This window comes from Lineus longissimus, chromosome 19 (assembly GCF_910592395.1).
Source record: "Lineus longissimus chromosome 19, tnLinLong1.2, whole genome shotgun sequence".
Classification (NCBI taxonomy): domain Eukaryota; kingdom Metazoa; phylum Nemertea; class Pilidiophora; order Heteronemertea; family Lineidae; genus Lineus; species Lineus longissimus.
In genome coordinates, this window is record NC_088326.1 from 4,317,451 (window position 1) to 4,330,813 (window position 13,363).

Consider the following 13,363-nt stretch of genomic DNA (forward strand, 5'->3'; position numbering starts at 1 on the left):
TTAGAGAATTGCTTTTGTAATGGGAAATGCATTAGACATCTTTAGAGACTTGCTTTTGTAATGGGAAATGCATTAGACATCTTCAGAGAATTGCTTTTGTAATGGGAAATGCATTAGAAATCTTTAGATAAATACTTTTGAAATGGGAAATGCATTAGAAATCTTTAGATAAATACTTTTGTAATGGGAAATGCATTAGAAATCTTTAGATAAATACTTTTGTAATGGGAAATGCATTAGAAATCTTTAGAGAATTGCTCTTGTAATGGGAAATGCATTGGACATCTTTTTTGGAGTCCCTTATTCTTGCGAATTTTAGATCCTGGGTTCAGGTTTCATGTGAAAAACCACCTACCTTGCTCCCAAATCTTCTTTTCCTGCAAGACACAAGACACGTGTTAAATATCTCATCAAATTACGATGTCAACATGCAATCGGCTGACCAACCTGCTGAAGCGCCACCATTGGCAAACTAAGAAACTAATCAATTCTATCAAGTATGGATTAGAGAAGAATGGACAACTCAAAAAACCCCATAAATATGTGTTTTTTAAGCAGTTACAATTTGCAAGGGTTGCTATTAAAGACACGACCAATACCAACAAAGTGATATCTCTCTCATCTTCATACTTGCTATAGTAACTGAGCTTCAGTGATTTTTGTAAAAAGGCAAAACTTTGCAATTATATATATCTTCTCTATTTTTTAATTGATCACAGAGATGGGCACCCAACCATTTTTAATTTTTCAAAAATTTTCAATTGGCCCGATTAACACATTTTGTTTTTGGGAAATATTAAGTACGGGGTTGTAATAAATAATTCAGGCAGAAGCAATCTGATAAGTTCAACAATTAATGAATTAGAGCTAATTTAATTACAAAAAGCCCCCTATATTCAAAATTAGAACGAAGTTGTAGTCTTTCTAACCAAAAGCTTGTTAAACATTCTTTTTTGATCCATACTTAGTTCTATTAAGAATCAGGGCAGAGAGAATATATTTTGACCTGCAAGAGGATATTTTGACATTTTGAAGAACAACAGGAAGATTCGCAGTATGAACTTACCTGCCGACTGCCCTCGACGTCTAATTGGTAAGGGAGACGGAGCACGATTCCTATGTCGCCGATCTGGGTCGGAGAAGTCTTCACTGGGAGGAGGCGAACTCCCCACCGAGCTCACACTAGCACCATCTCCTCGTCCAACGACACCCGCACCTGCCAAACAATTGAGATGATGAATGAACAGTAAGGTAGAGAGAACCTGTCAAAAACCTGTATTCTACAATATGCCTCTTTTCAGACAATGAAATGGCCAGGGCCATTGTGCTCACCTCATGTGGAGGAAAGATGGATAAAGAGCATGGTATTGTGTCATGTAGTGTTAGGTTTGATGTAGGTCCAAGCAATTACAATTTCCCCAAAATGGCCAATTTACAGTACATTCGACCTCTGTGACCTTGAAAAGTAGGTCAAATCAAAGAAGACCCGGGTGACACATTGAATGGTTGTTAGAATTAGATGTACCTATGATATAAAATTGGTGCCAATCGGGCAAGTAATACTAGGAATAATGGCATTTTGAAGAATTTAGGATTTGGCCCCCTCCCTGGAGGCCAAACGGCAAATCAGATCGCACCAAACTTCGGTACCTGAGACCACCTGACCAAGGGGTACATGTGTACTTAATTTGTGATCAATAGTCATTGCAGTTAAGAAACGTGCCATAGTTACGGCCTGACGGCCAATTTACGCCATTTGACCTCTGTGACCTTGACAAGAAGGTCAAATTAAAAACCTGTGTGACATATACTGTATGGTGGTTAGATGTACCCATGATATCAAATTGGTGGCAATCGGGCAAGAAGTTAAGGAATAATCACATTTTTAAGGTTTTTGGATTTTGCCCCCTGGTGGTCAAGTGGTGAATCATATTGGACCAAACTTCGGTCCCTGAGATTACCTGACTAAGGGGTAAATGTGTACCAAATTTGGTATCAACAGTCATTGCAGTTTAGAAACGTGCCATCGTTACATCCTAACAGCCAATTTACACTATTTGACCTCTGTGACCTTGAAAAGGAGGGCAAATCAAAAACCCGGAGGATATATGATGCACCTTTGCTAGAAGTACCTACCATATTTTTTTCAAAATTTCCCGACTACTATTAAGGGAGATATTGCATATTTTCACTTTTAACGTTTGGCCCCCTGGTGGCCAAACCATGAAACGAATCGGACCGAAACTTGGTCTCCAAGGTGTCATTACATAAGGGTACATGTGTACTAAGTTTCAACTCAATAGCTCTAACAGTTACGAAACGTGCCCTGCTAACGGACGACGGACGACGGACGACGACGACGACGACGGACGACGGACGCCACGGTATGGGATAAGCTCACCTCTGCTAAGAGGTGAGCTAAAAAGCAACTTTTGTGGTGGAGTGGCTGAAATTCACTGAGTGATGGGTCCTGCTCTGTTGATTTTGACGTCATGTCTGACGAGACAAGTCGGACATATTAAATGCTGACCCCAGATGTCGGTCATTTTGTTTCCCTACCACGGAGCTTCACTATTACAGAACCAAAATGATTAATGAGCAACTGGGCAAGGGAAACCAGTCAAAAAATTACTGCATCGCAGACTAGCAATTTTTAGTGCAGAGACGTGTAATAGTTATCACTGTAATGAGCGATAAAAAGGGGAATTTGCGGGTAAAATGGTCAGTATTGTGACAATCTATAAAATCAAACTAATTACTGGTTCTTTCTTTCCCCACAGTCTAGAAATTTTTATTTCATGCAACATCGACTGCAATTTTTATTGCATGCAACATTGATTGCAATAAATATCACTTTTCCTGATACAGAATTACAGCTGTGATAAATTTTGTGACTGTGCAGTGCTTTTCAGAAAGAAACTAACGGCCTAATGACAGACATGTCGACTGATGCGTCTTTCGTAATAAGACAAGATGACTATTACAACTGCAATAAATGATCTCATCTGTATACAGCTAGGCCCCGATGTGGTGGGGCTGAAGCGGCTACTATCGGGGGGGGGGGGGGCCTAATTCATAACAATTTTATTTTCATTATCTGCGACAGAATTTGGTCACTGGCAAGATCTTTGGCTCGGAATAAGTTTTAGTGTTTTAATGATGCAAAAATATTGCTAACAGTTTGTTTTTCATATGAGTTGAATACACAAATGGGATTGTCAGTATGGACTAGCAGATTTAATTCAATAAAGTGTTCAATGTTTGAAAATCAACTGTGTAACCTCTATTGGCCAATCCTGAGACTCACAAATGTAATAATAATAATAATAATAATTTATTCTATTTAAGAGCCACATTAATGTAAAACAAGAGGCCCAAGGGCCTGGCGCTCAGCTGGATGACCTAATAACATAGGACTGAGGGTATAAAGTAGTAAATATCGGCTTTATACTACTGTTTGAAGGTCAAGAGAACACGTTATACCACTAAAATTTCCAATGCAGAGCTGCCAGGTGGATGAAATATGATTGAACTAATCAGCCATGGTATGTAAATATTACAGGAGGCAACGGAAGATATCCCTAGTTCAGCATGTTGTATCAGTAGCTTTACAGAAAAAAAGTGTCAGAGAGGATGAGACTTCTCCATGGACAACTGTGGTATGTCCAGGCTGGGTTGTACAGCACAAGGATACAAAATGCTGTCTGTAATTGAGAGGTATCATGATTTAACAGAGGTCAAAATAAATAGAAATTACCAGTTTGGGACTAGCACCACTTTCTTTTTTTTTTAATAAGGTAGAGATTACAGGAGTCAACAAAATTAATTTTATTGAGAGAAATTGACCTGTCCTGCAGGTGATTGGAATTTACAATACAAAGGGTCGTTTTTCATGACATTGTGCTCTACTGCGTATTCCTAGTCATAGTGAGTCGATCTGGAACCAATCTATCCTTGGCGCAGACAGGTTCAAATTGGCTATATCTTGAATAGATCGAATTGCGATGAAAATCTAATGCAATAAAGGAGCAATATCGAAGAGACAAATTAATCAAACCAATTGTCCACAGACTCGGACCCTGTGGCGTGATGTATGCGTGCATATAAAAGTATATCAATTGGTCCCATAGAGATGATGAGGCAATGTCGATATGCCTTGTTCCTTAGTCAGCAATATGCCCCTTTTTATACGGAGAAGAAGGAGAACCCAGATAGGCCTTCACATGTCGGCTTCCAAATGGCTCGAACCAACTATCACTACTAGAACTTTAAAATGCGTGCTCCTCCTAGTCCAACATGAAGCAATGTCTCAGCCAAAAAGGCAAAGTTAGCAGCTCCTTGGTAAGGCCATGTCAGGTTCCGCGCGCCTCTTCAGATACATCAAGTATTGAAAGCTGTGGTGAGCTGAGCACATAAAAGACTATGGTCACCTTAATTTGAAAATCCCTTCATAATCAAGGGCTACCTCTGACTAAAACAGCACAATAGACCACCAATTTGACCCCAGCTCCTAACTGCGGGAAAACCCAAGTCCAGCAACCAAAAGTACCAAAAATACATTTTTGTTTACATTTGAACTGCACACATGCGTTTGTTTACAATTTCATTTCCCGCGAAATCTCGAAAATCAGGTGACCTGCAATCGTGGATTGAAAATAACATTAACCTCGGTTCAGCAGGTCAGCAGGTATACCGGCTGTTCCACTCATCCCCCTACAGCCAGCCGTTCTAAAGGTAATGTTATTCACCCCACATGGAGTGCAAGTAATTGATTAAGCCCCTGCATAACCTAACAGCAATCGCTTGGCTTCTGAGAGTGGTAAGGAGAATTGACAGTTTTTTATGGGAGTAACATTATTGTGTTGCTTAAAACGTCTACTTTTTACTCGTGTAAGAATCGTAGTACTAATAGTAACTTCAACTTATTTTCCAGTTATGATAGCACAACACGCATCTTCATGATCATGATCTTTCTCAAACTAACTGAATGACCTAATCGCCTTGGACGCACAACCTAACCACATATCAATCCGCCCCGACGATCGACACATCCATTCGATTCGATAACCCTCGATAAAGTTTGATAAATAAACTAGAACTGAGATTTCACAGGAGCACCTGTGAATTCATGACTCCAGGGTTGTTTTGAGGGCGATATTGTAGGAGTTGGTCTTGAGTATTGGGACGTGAAGGTCCGTGTGAGGCACCTGGGCTGGGGAGAGAAGACTAGTTGAACGATGTGATCATGGAGGTATAAATAATTATTTATACCTCCATGATGGGATCTGACACGGACACTACTATTGATCTCATTATATGAATACCATTTAATTACAAAAAAGTGAAAACAGGTGATATCATATTCCTTGGCATAAATTAAAATAGGAGTGCGGGAACAAGGTTTTTTAGCAGGAGGAAAGCGAGAACATTTTGCGCCGTCGTATTCCGATTTGGCTGGTTAGTGGTGAAATCTGCTTTTAATTTTGCAAATTAACATATTCGTTTTCTAGTTCTAACGTTGTCTGTAAAGATGCTGGCAAGAGACATTGCCAGGAAAACGTGACGTCATTTTGGCCATTCTTCTTACCGCACGCCCTCTCTCTCCGTAAAAGTTCCTGACATGGTGTGAAGTGGGAGGGCGCACAATGGGAACCACACTGCCGCGATGTTAATAGTTTCTATTTATAGAATTCAGCGGCAGAGATTTAGGCACGGAAAAAGTGGATTAACTCGGCTAATCTCAATGGATTTTACCCAGGAATGTTTTCAAGGCGAGAGAAACATCTGATTTAAGTACTGCGCTTATTAGATTTCATGTTCAGGCCGAAGATTGGCCTAAAACGTGGACGAAAAGAGTGCATTATCGAGTGTTGGAGAGGTCACGTGATTGGACGAGAAACCTGAACAAAGTTTTCGTGCTTTTAGCTGTCAACATCAATGGCTATAATATACTCCTGCAGAATAGGAGAACTAATAGAACTAATTTCCGAAGTTTCCAATAGTTTGAACACAAATCAGAACATCACCCATCAGCTGGACTCAGATCTGCATAAATTACGATAAATAATGAGGTCGTCGCTTCAATTTCGCAAAGAAAGTTGACTCCATTCGAAGGTTGTTTTGACCAAATTCTGTTGAACTCATCGTTATGAGGGCATTTGAACACATTCTCGTTGATCTTTTCTATAAACATGTGAAGTTTCGTACCAAAATACGTTTCCGTAAAGGCTTAAAAAAGAAAATTCGTCACTTACAAAATCATCGCTCCGGTAGAAATAAAAATGTCACCGCCATTTTTTTGACGATAGCGCTCCAGGTAACCTCGGCGGGAAATTTAAAGCGGGGTCATCCGGGGTCAAACAACAGTTTTGCTCACTACCGCCAACTGGTGATATAAATCGACACTAATCTATTTTATATCAAAACTTCTGTATCATGAAGACCTTTTCAACTTTATTTTAAGCTTTTATCTGCTGGAATAGAGCGTCAAAAAATTGTTTTTTCATTTACGCATTTTGCCCCCTGGGGAGCTGAATTTGAGTCAAATCGCCCAAATTTTTTTCCGTAAGCAACATTTTCTGCGGTGTTTATAAGCAAGACTAGATTTGAAGTGCCTCGGTTGTATGATTACAAAATGCCCAACTTTGTCTACAGATGGCATGATGGAAGGATGGCAGGATGGGTGGAAGGACGGACACCAATCGAATAGCTATTTGACTAGCTCCGCTGACTTTGTCAGCTGAGCTAAAAATACATTTTCTAAGCACTGTACATGTGCAGGAAGGAAAAAATTATAAAACTATTAAAAACAGTGACAAATTTAAAATAGTAGAACATTTGATAAAACAATAGATGGCATCAGATTGAGTATTTAAAAAAGTGCGTTTTTATTTTTTTCTCAAAAAGTTCAGTTGATGTGAGCAGCGCATATCTACAGGCAAATTGTTCCAAAGTCTTGGGCCCAGAACAGATGTTGAATGCATGAGTCTAAATCCCCTGAACGTATGATTAATTGAATTGATTTTCTTTGATATGCAATAAGACACATCCAGACAATCGTGTTTAACTTCCAGGGGGAAACACGCAAACAAAATTCACAACCTGGCCTTGTTTTTAAAAATAAAGGAAGGAAGACATGATTGGGGATGAGGCAGATGCAGGTGGAGCATAGTACAGAAGGGGTTAAGAGAAATATATCACAATTAATAGAAGGCGGGATGCCAATATACTTGTACTGCAAACCTAGAAATAGTCGACCCAGACATGCGCAGATTTGGACTTTTATGCACAAACCTAATTTTAGAAAAGACACAGCTCGATTACCGTGCAACTCGGAAATATAACATTTTATTCAAATACTTCATTTTCTGTGTGAAATCAAAAAAAGAAGAGTGCCTTTTTTGTGAAATAGAGTATTATAACCTTTGATAAAAAAAACATCAATAGAGCGAGAAAAAAACACTCAAATGCAAAATAACAATGACCATGTGAGATAAAGTGGTACAATTAAAGCCATTGTACAAGTATAGCCTGTGAACAATCAGCTCTTTTTTTGCACTGTAGGGTCATAATTGTACTCGTGTTCTGTACTGAGGTCATAATTGTAGTGGGGCTCTGTACTGAGGTCATAATTGTACTGGGGCTCTGTACTGAGGTTATAATTGTACTGGGGCTCTGTACTGAGGCTATAATTGTACTGGGGCTCTGTACTGAGGCTATAATTGTACTGGAGCTCTGAACTTAGGCTATAATTGTACTGGGGCTCTGTACTGAGGCTTTAATTGTACTGGGGCTCTGTACTGAGGCTTTAATTGTACTGGAGCTCTGTACTGGGGCTATAATTGTACTGGAGCTTTGTACTGAGGCTATACTTGTACTGGGGCTCTGTACTGAGGCTCTGTACTGAGGCTCTGTACTGAGGCTCTGTACTGAGGCTCTGTACTGAGGCTATAATTGTACCACTTTACCTTATCTAGCAGCGGGAACATTTGGTTGGGATGATGAACAAAGGACAGGATCGCAACGAAGCATTTACCACGATTGGCCGGATCAGCGGCAATATAAACCACTTCACTACGAGGCGTTTGTTGACATTATGCAATAGGCCCAGACGTCGTCTGCAGAAATGACGTCATGTCACGCATGATGTAATGCACCAAAGTACATTGCATCGTGACCTCATCGGACCGGTATTTTGGTCTAACGTAGCGTGCGACCGAAAACCGGTCGACCGTAGTGAAATGGTGAGTGTCATGTGACAAACCTGCTAAACTCCGTCCCTCGTCCAAGTCGAACTCGGACAGGTTGCTCTCGCTGAGACGGGGTACGGCACCGTGTGGCAATAGGTGGAGCGGCGGTTCCCGACGAGGCGCTGCTTTCTGATTGGTCAAAAACACATAAAAAATGTCAAAGTTCGATAGCGAGTGAGAAATGAACTTACGGGTCCACGAGTTGTTTGAGTTGCCATGGTTACCATCATGATTACGGTTATTCCGATGCTTCTGTGGATGCAAGAGAAATATGGTCATGTGATCTTGACTCGTTTATCACTGGGGCTGAGGTTGGGCGATTCTTCGAGAAAAATATCGCCTTATTCCAACGAGTGGGTTCTTTATGACCTGTTGAGCTGTATTACTAGCAATTCTCATCGACAAGGATGGAATGTGTATACACAACAAACATACACAATACAATTAATGACTGATAATAATAACAATGAAAATACTCTGGTTTCACAGATCTAAGATCACTTCTGAATATTCAATTGAAGCTTGATATAGTGCACATTGAAGTTTAATGCCATTCAACAGGCTCAGTTTGGACAGATGACCGGTTAATTGGCAAAACCTTGTTGTCTAAAAGTCATGCAGTTATGGTCCAGCTTGGTCAGGCACCCGGCGAGAAGACAGTTTGTGCCCTATATTTAATAGCTGGCGACTAACCAGCTGGCTGCATCGAAAAGAGGTTACCAGCGGGCCTCGAACCTTCAATCTTCCGTTCAGGAGATGGATGCCTTTACCATCAAGATCGGTATACTATTTGAGTTCATCAAAATATTTTGAGTTCGTCAAAAAAATATTTCGAAATCAAAGCAAGATATGAAGTTATCACTCACCACACTTGACTGTGACCCCAGACTTGACGATTCATCCATTCTCAGCTGATACCACAATGCCTCATCATGCAGGTCCGTCGTTGAAAGGTCAAGGATTGTCTGCAGAATCGATAACAGTCTTTTATTAGTGATAGGCTCCCTCATGAAGAATAAAGAGGAATACTGGCCAAAGGACATCACCCTGACCACAAAGCTCTAGAATTTTTGATGGGCCATCAAAGAATATATATTAGAATTGGTGAACTATTCTTATTTTCCAGAATTCCGAGGCCTCTTACTCAAATGGGTTTGTTCTTCACTGCTTATGTACACCTTTATGGGGCCCACCACCATTCGGTCTATGATGGAATTCCTATAGATGGATCTATCATGGGCCATCATAGAATCTATGATGAGATCCGAGTGTAAAACGTTGTTCATGACAAACATCAGAAAGTCATGTGTATGTACAAAATGAAAAGCTCCTCGATGTAAATGCATGAAACGCACAAAAGAGAACCAGGTAACTTTAACGTTTTAACATTTTGACTAACCTCTCCTAAGAATTCGCTCCCGTTTATCCTGTCGTAGTCCCAGACAGTGACCTCGAGTGCCCGCCCATTCAACTCGGCGGGTTTCAACGGTGAATAGATGAACGTCTGGTTCCATTTCGGCTCTAACGTTTTTGCGATGGTTTTTGTTCTTCTTTTGCTCTTTTCACTGAAAACAACACGATATTTTGTGAACTGCCAAAACCTTTGCAAATAGATTAGAGATTACAGTGGAACCTCCCTTAGCGGACATCTCTCTATTAAGGACACTAGTTTTGATTCCAAATTGGTTGTTTCCATTAACTGTGACCTCTCTAATCAGGACACCTCTCTATTCAGGACGACAGTACTTGCCAAACCCGAGGGTGTCCTTAATAGAGAGGTTCTACTGTACTTCTTATGCAGTTTTTCGCTTGGAGTTGAAAATATCAATATACAATGTTACCAAGATGCCCCTATCTATTCAGGACAGTACTTTGTCAGTCGCGAGGCTGTCCTTAATAGAGAGGTTCTACTGTACTTCTTATGCAGTTCTTTGATTGGAGTCGAAAATAACAATATATATAATGTTACCAAGATGCCCGCATACACTGATGATACGATGATCAACAACGTGAGGGGTACTTGAAACTCCTGAAACCAAAACCTTCATCACTGGAAGCTTATTCCTGTCTTAGGTTTTTAAAGGGACAACTTGGACGTGTGATTCACCTGACCAGGGGGATAATACCCCTGTTTGACACCATGCGCCGCCACCAGTAGTAACACACCAGTGCTGTGGATCTCTAATAATGATTTTCACCAGTGTTAAGAGGCAGTCTTGGACATGGCTTGTGAATTTCAGGCAGGCCTATGGTTACACCCCATTCTAGCATTGTTTATAGCAGTTCAACGATTTTTCAATGATCCTGTTTGGTGACGTTGCGGTCCTGCTGGAAGTCATTGTTGTATGAAAAACCAACATATCTCACCCCCAAGTTGTCTCTATAATAGGCCTTTAAAACATCTCATTTCTAAAAGCGTAATGAAATTTGTTTGCTTTAGTTTGTTTCTCATACCTTCTGTCAGGAAGCAAGTACAGTTTGCAAAATGGATTTCGTAGTTGGTTGACGCTGTGTTGCGGTAGGTCCATTGCCGATAGCACAGTCACAATTAGCTGGTAGCTCTGCACCTCATACCAAAGCTTCACCTGAAACCAAAATGCAAGATGAATATCACTGTTAACGGTTTACTTTATGGGTTGTCGGAGAAGACTATCGCACCTCTCCGGCTTATTCAAAGTCGGGCTGCGAGACTTGTGAGCAAAACGCGTAAGTACGATCGTATTATGCCAGCCCGCAACTCAACTGGCTTCCCGGTCACGTCTCATTTTGTTTTCAAAGTCCTGCTACACTGCCATAAGGTTGTTCATGGGGTGGCACCTGGTAACCTACAGCTTCCCCTTGCCGAATCTGTTCAACATACAAGGTCATCCTCTTCTACGTACTTTTCAGTTAGAATCGTTTAGTTCATTTATTTTTTTCGTGACCCAAAGTACAAAGTACAAAATAAAAATCCCCTCGTATTAAAGGGGGACTGTAAGCAGGAGCAGAGGGGCTAATTTGGCCATCTTCAGGTGACTAATTACACAGTAAGGGCACTGGGTCCAACCAGATTCAGCACTAAATATATTCCTCGTACAAGCATGAATCATTTCGACCTACTGTGAGATGTGAGAGACTCCTATTGGCCACTTCGTGTAACTTTATCTTGCCTGCCTAGCCGCTGCCTATATTGTCCCTTAATTAGCCCCTCTGCTCCTGCCTATAGTCCCCCTTTAACTTAGGAATAACACCATACCTGTACTCTTCCAGATATCTGCGGCGAGTGCGGTCGATGTCGGGTGACCCCTGGTGAGCCGGGCGACGTGATGGTGACACTGGGTCGGTTGGCCGGCATCGCCGCCGAATGTCCGTGCTCATATTCTGTAATGATGAAGAAACGATAATTGGAAACTCGTCCATCAGTCCAAAAGACCCAACACTCTGTGCAAATAAGAGTGATCGAGCAATATCTGTGAGTTGTTATCAGTGTGGAAATGCACATGTTATGCACATGTTCAGCCTTTAGGAGAATCATATCATTAATTTCCTGCACTCAATTACGACTCACTTCTCGATCAAACATTGATTGTCCGGTCATTAATCTTTTCGCTGTGGATGACGTACACAGCACGTCATGGTCACTTGTCCCTGTCATGTGAAGGCGACGTCCATAGCACGTCATGCCCTATTAACATCTTAATTCATCAGCACTCGGCCGCAGCCTATCTGGACATGCCAGACACACCCGGGACACATTGGTCTGATCCAAATACTATAGATGGTGACACGAAGGGGAAGGAAAGTATATGAAAGAGATCTTATCATGCTACAATACGATGAAAGGCACTCACTACTTCTGTGTCCTGACTCCATTCCCATTAGTTCCTGCATGTCAGGACCGCCCTCCCTGAAATGCAAAGAAGAACAGTACAGCATACAACAACATAGAAATCTTCACTTAAAGTTACTCCTTAGATTCTATTGGTAGGTTCTGTAGCTTTTACTATCTCATTAGATTCTATTGGTAAGTTCTGTAGTTTTTACTATCTCCTTAGATTCTATTGGTAAGTTCTGTAGTTTTTACTATCTCATCAGATTCTATTGGTAAGTTATGTAGCTTTTACTATCTCATTAGATTCTATTGGTAAGTTCAGTAGTTTTTACTATCTCCTTAGATTCTATTGGTAAGTTCAGTAGTTTTTACTATCTCCTTAGATTCTATTGGTAAGTTCAGTAGTTTTTACTATCTCCTTAGATTCTATTGGTAAGTTCTGTAGCTTTTACTACAGTATCTCCTTAGTTTCTATTGGTAAGTTCTGTAGCTTTTACTATCTCATTAGATTCTATTGGTAAGTTCAGTAGTTTTTACTATCTCATTAGATTCTATTGGTAAGTTCTGTAGCTTTTATTACAGTATCTCCTTAGTTTCTATTGGTAAGTTCTGTAGCTTTTACTATCTCATCAGATTCTATTGGTAAGTTCTGTAGCTTTTACTATCTCATTAGATTCTATTGGTAAGTTCAGTAGTTTTTACTATCTCATCAGATTCTATTGGTAAGTTCTGTAGCTTTTACTACAGTATCTCCTTAGTTTCTATTGGTAAGTTCTGTAGCTTTTACTACAGTTTCTCCTTAGATTCTATTAGTAAGTTCTGTAGTTTTCACTATATCATTAGATTCTTACCCTATATTTCGTTGCACTATTAACTCGACCTGTGGTTCTTGCTTGGACTCGAATATTATGTCATAAACTTCCTCAAATGTTGCGCCTTTCAAAGACCGGCCATTCCATTCTAGGACCTCGTCACCTGGAGAAAAAAAGGTTATAAAATACAACTCATGTTTCATTCTGACAATCATTTTTGACTGAGATTTTGGCAGAAAAATCTCAAAAGGTGTCTTTAAGCTTTAAGCCTGTTGTGAAGCCATTCTGAATTCGGAAGATTTTTGAGGAGGTCGAGGATTGCTGAAAAGGGGTAGTTTTGGGCAATTTTCAACCAGAAAAATAAAATACCGCCAGTGGCGTAATAATCTTTTCACGGTTGATAAAGCAGGCTCCAGCCTGGGGCAAGCTATTGCAAATCTGAAAAGGGGGCATTGGGGGTGAAACTTTGGCGATGAAAGTGTTAAAGCAGA

General features: G+C 40.5%; 1 protein-coding gene across 11 annotated transcripts in view; it reads right to left on the bottom strand.

Annotated features, from left to right (window-relative positions):
- The window catches only part of LOC135503080 (regulating synaptic membrane exocytosis protein 2-like), a 111,979-nt gene that overhangs the window by 25,931 nt on the left and 72,685 nt on the right, over nucleotides 1-13,363 (bottom strand). For all 11 annotated transcript variants that reach the window (XM_064796401.1, XM_064796403.1, XM_064796402.1 and 8 more), the window contains 9 exons: nucleotides 12,912-13,035; nucleotides 12,080-12,135; nucleotides 11,485-11,609; nucleotides 10,704-10,834; nucleotides 9,649-9,814; nucleotides 9,116-9,214; nucleotides 8,441-8,501; nucleotides 1,067-1,216; nucleotides 356-377 (listed from right to left, as the gene is read on the bottom strand). In XM_064796401.1, coding sequence (XP_064652471.1) covers nucleotides 356-377; nucleotides 1,067-1,216; nucleotides 8,441-8,501; nucleotides 9,116-9,214; nucleotides 9,649-9,814; nucleotides 10,704-10,834; nucleotides 11,485-11,609; nucleotides 12,080-12,135; nucleotides 12,912-13,035 — 934 coding nt within the window. The remainder of the gene's footprint in view (nucleotides 1-355; nucleotides 378-1,066; nucleotides 1,217-8,440; nucleotides 8,502-9,115; nucleotides 9,215-9,648; nucleotides 9,815-10,703; nucleotides 10,835-11,484; nucleotides 11,610-12,079; nucleotides 12,136-12,911; nucleotides 13,036-13,363) is intronic.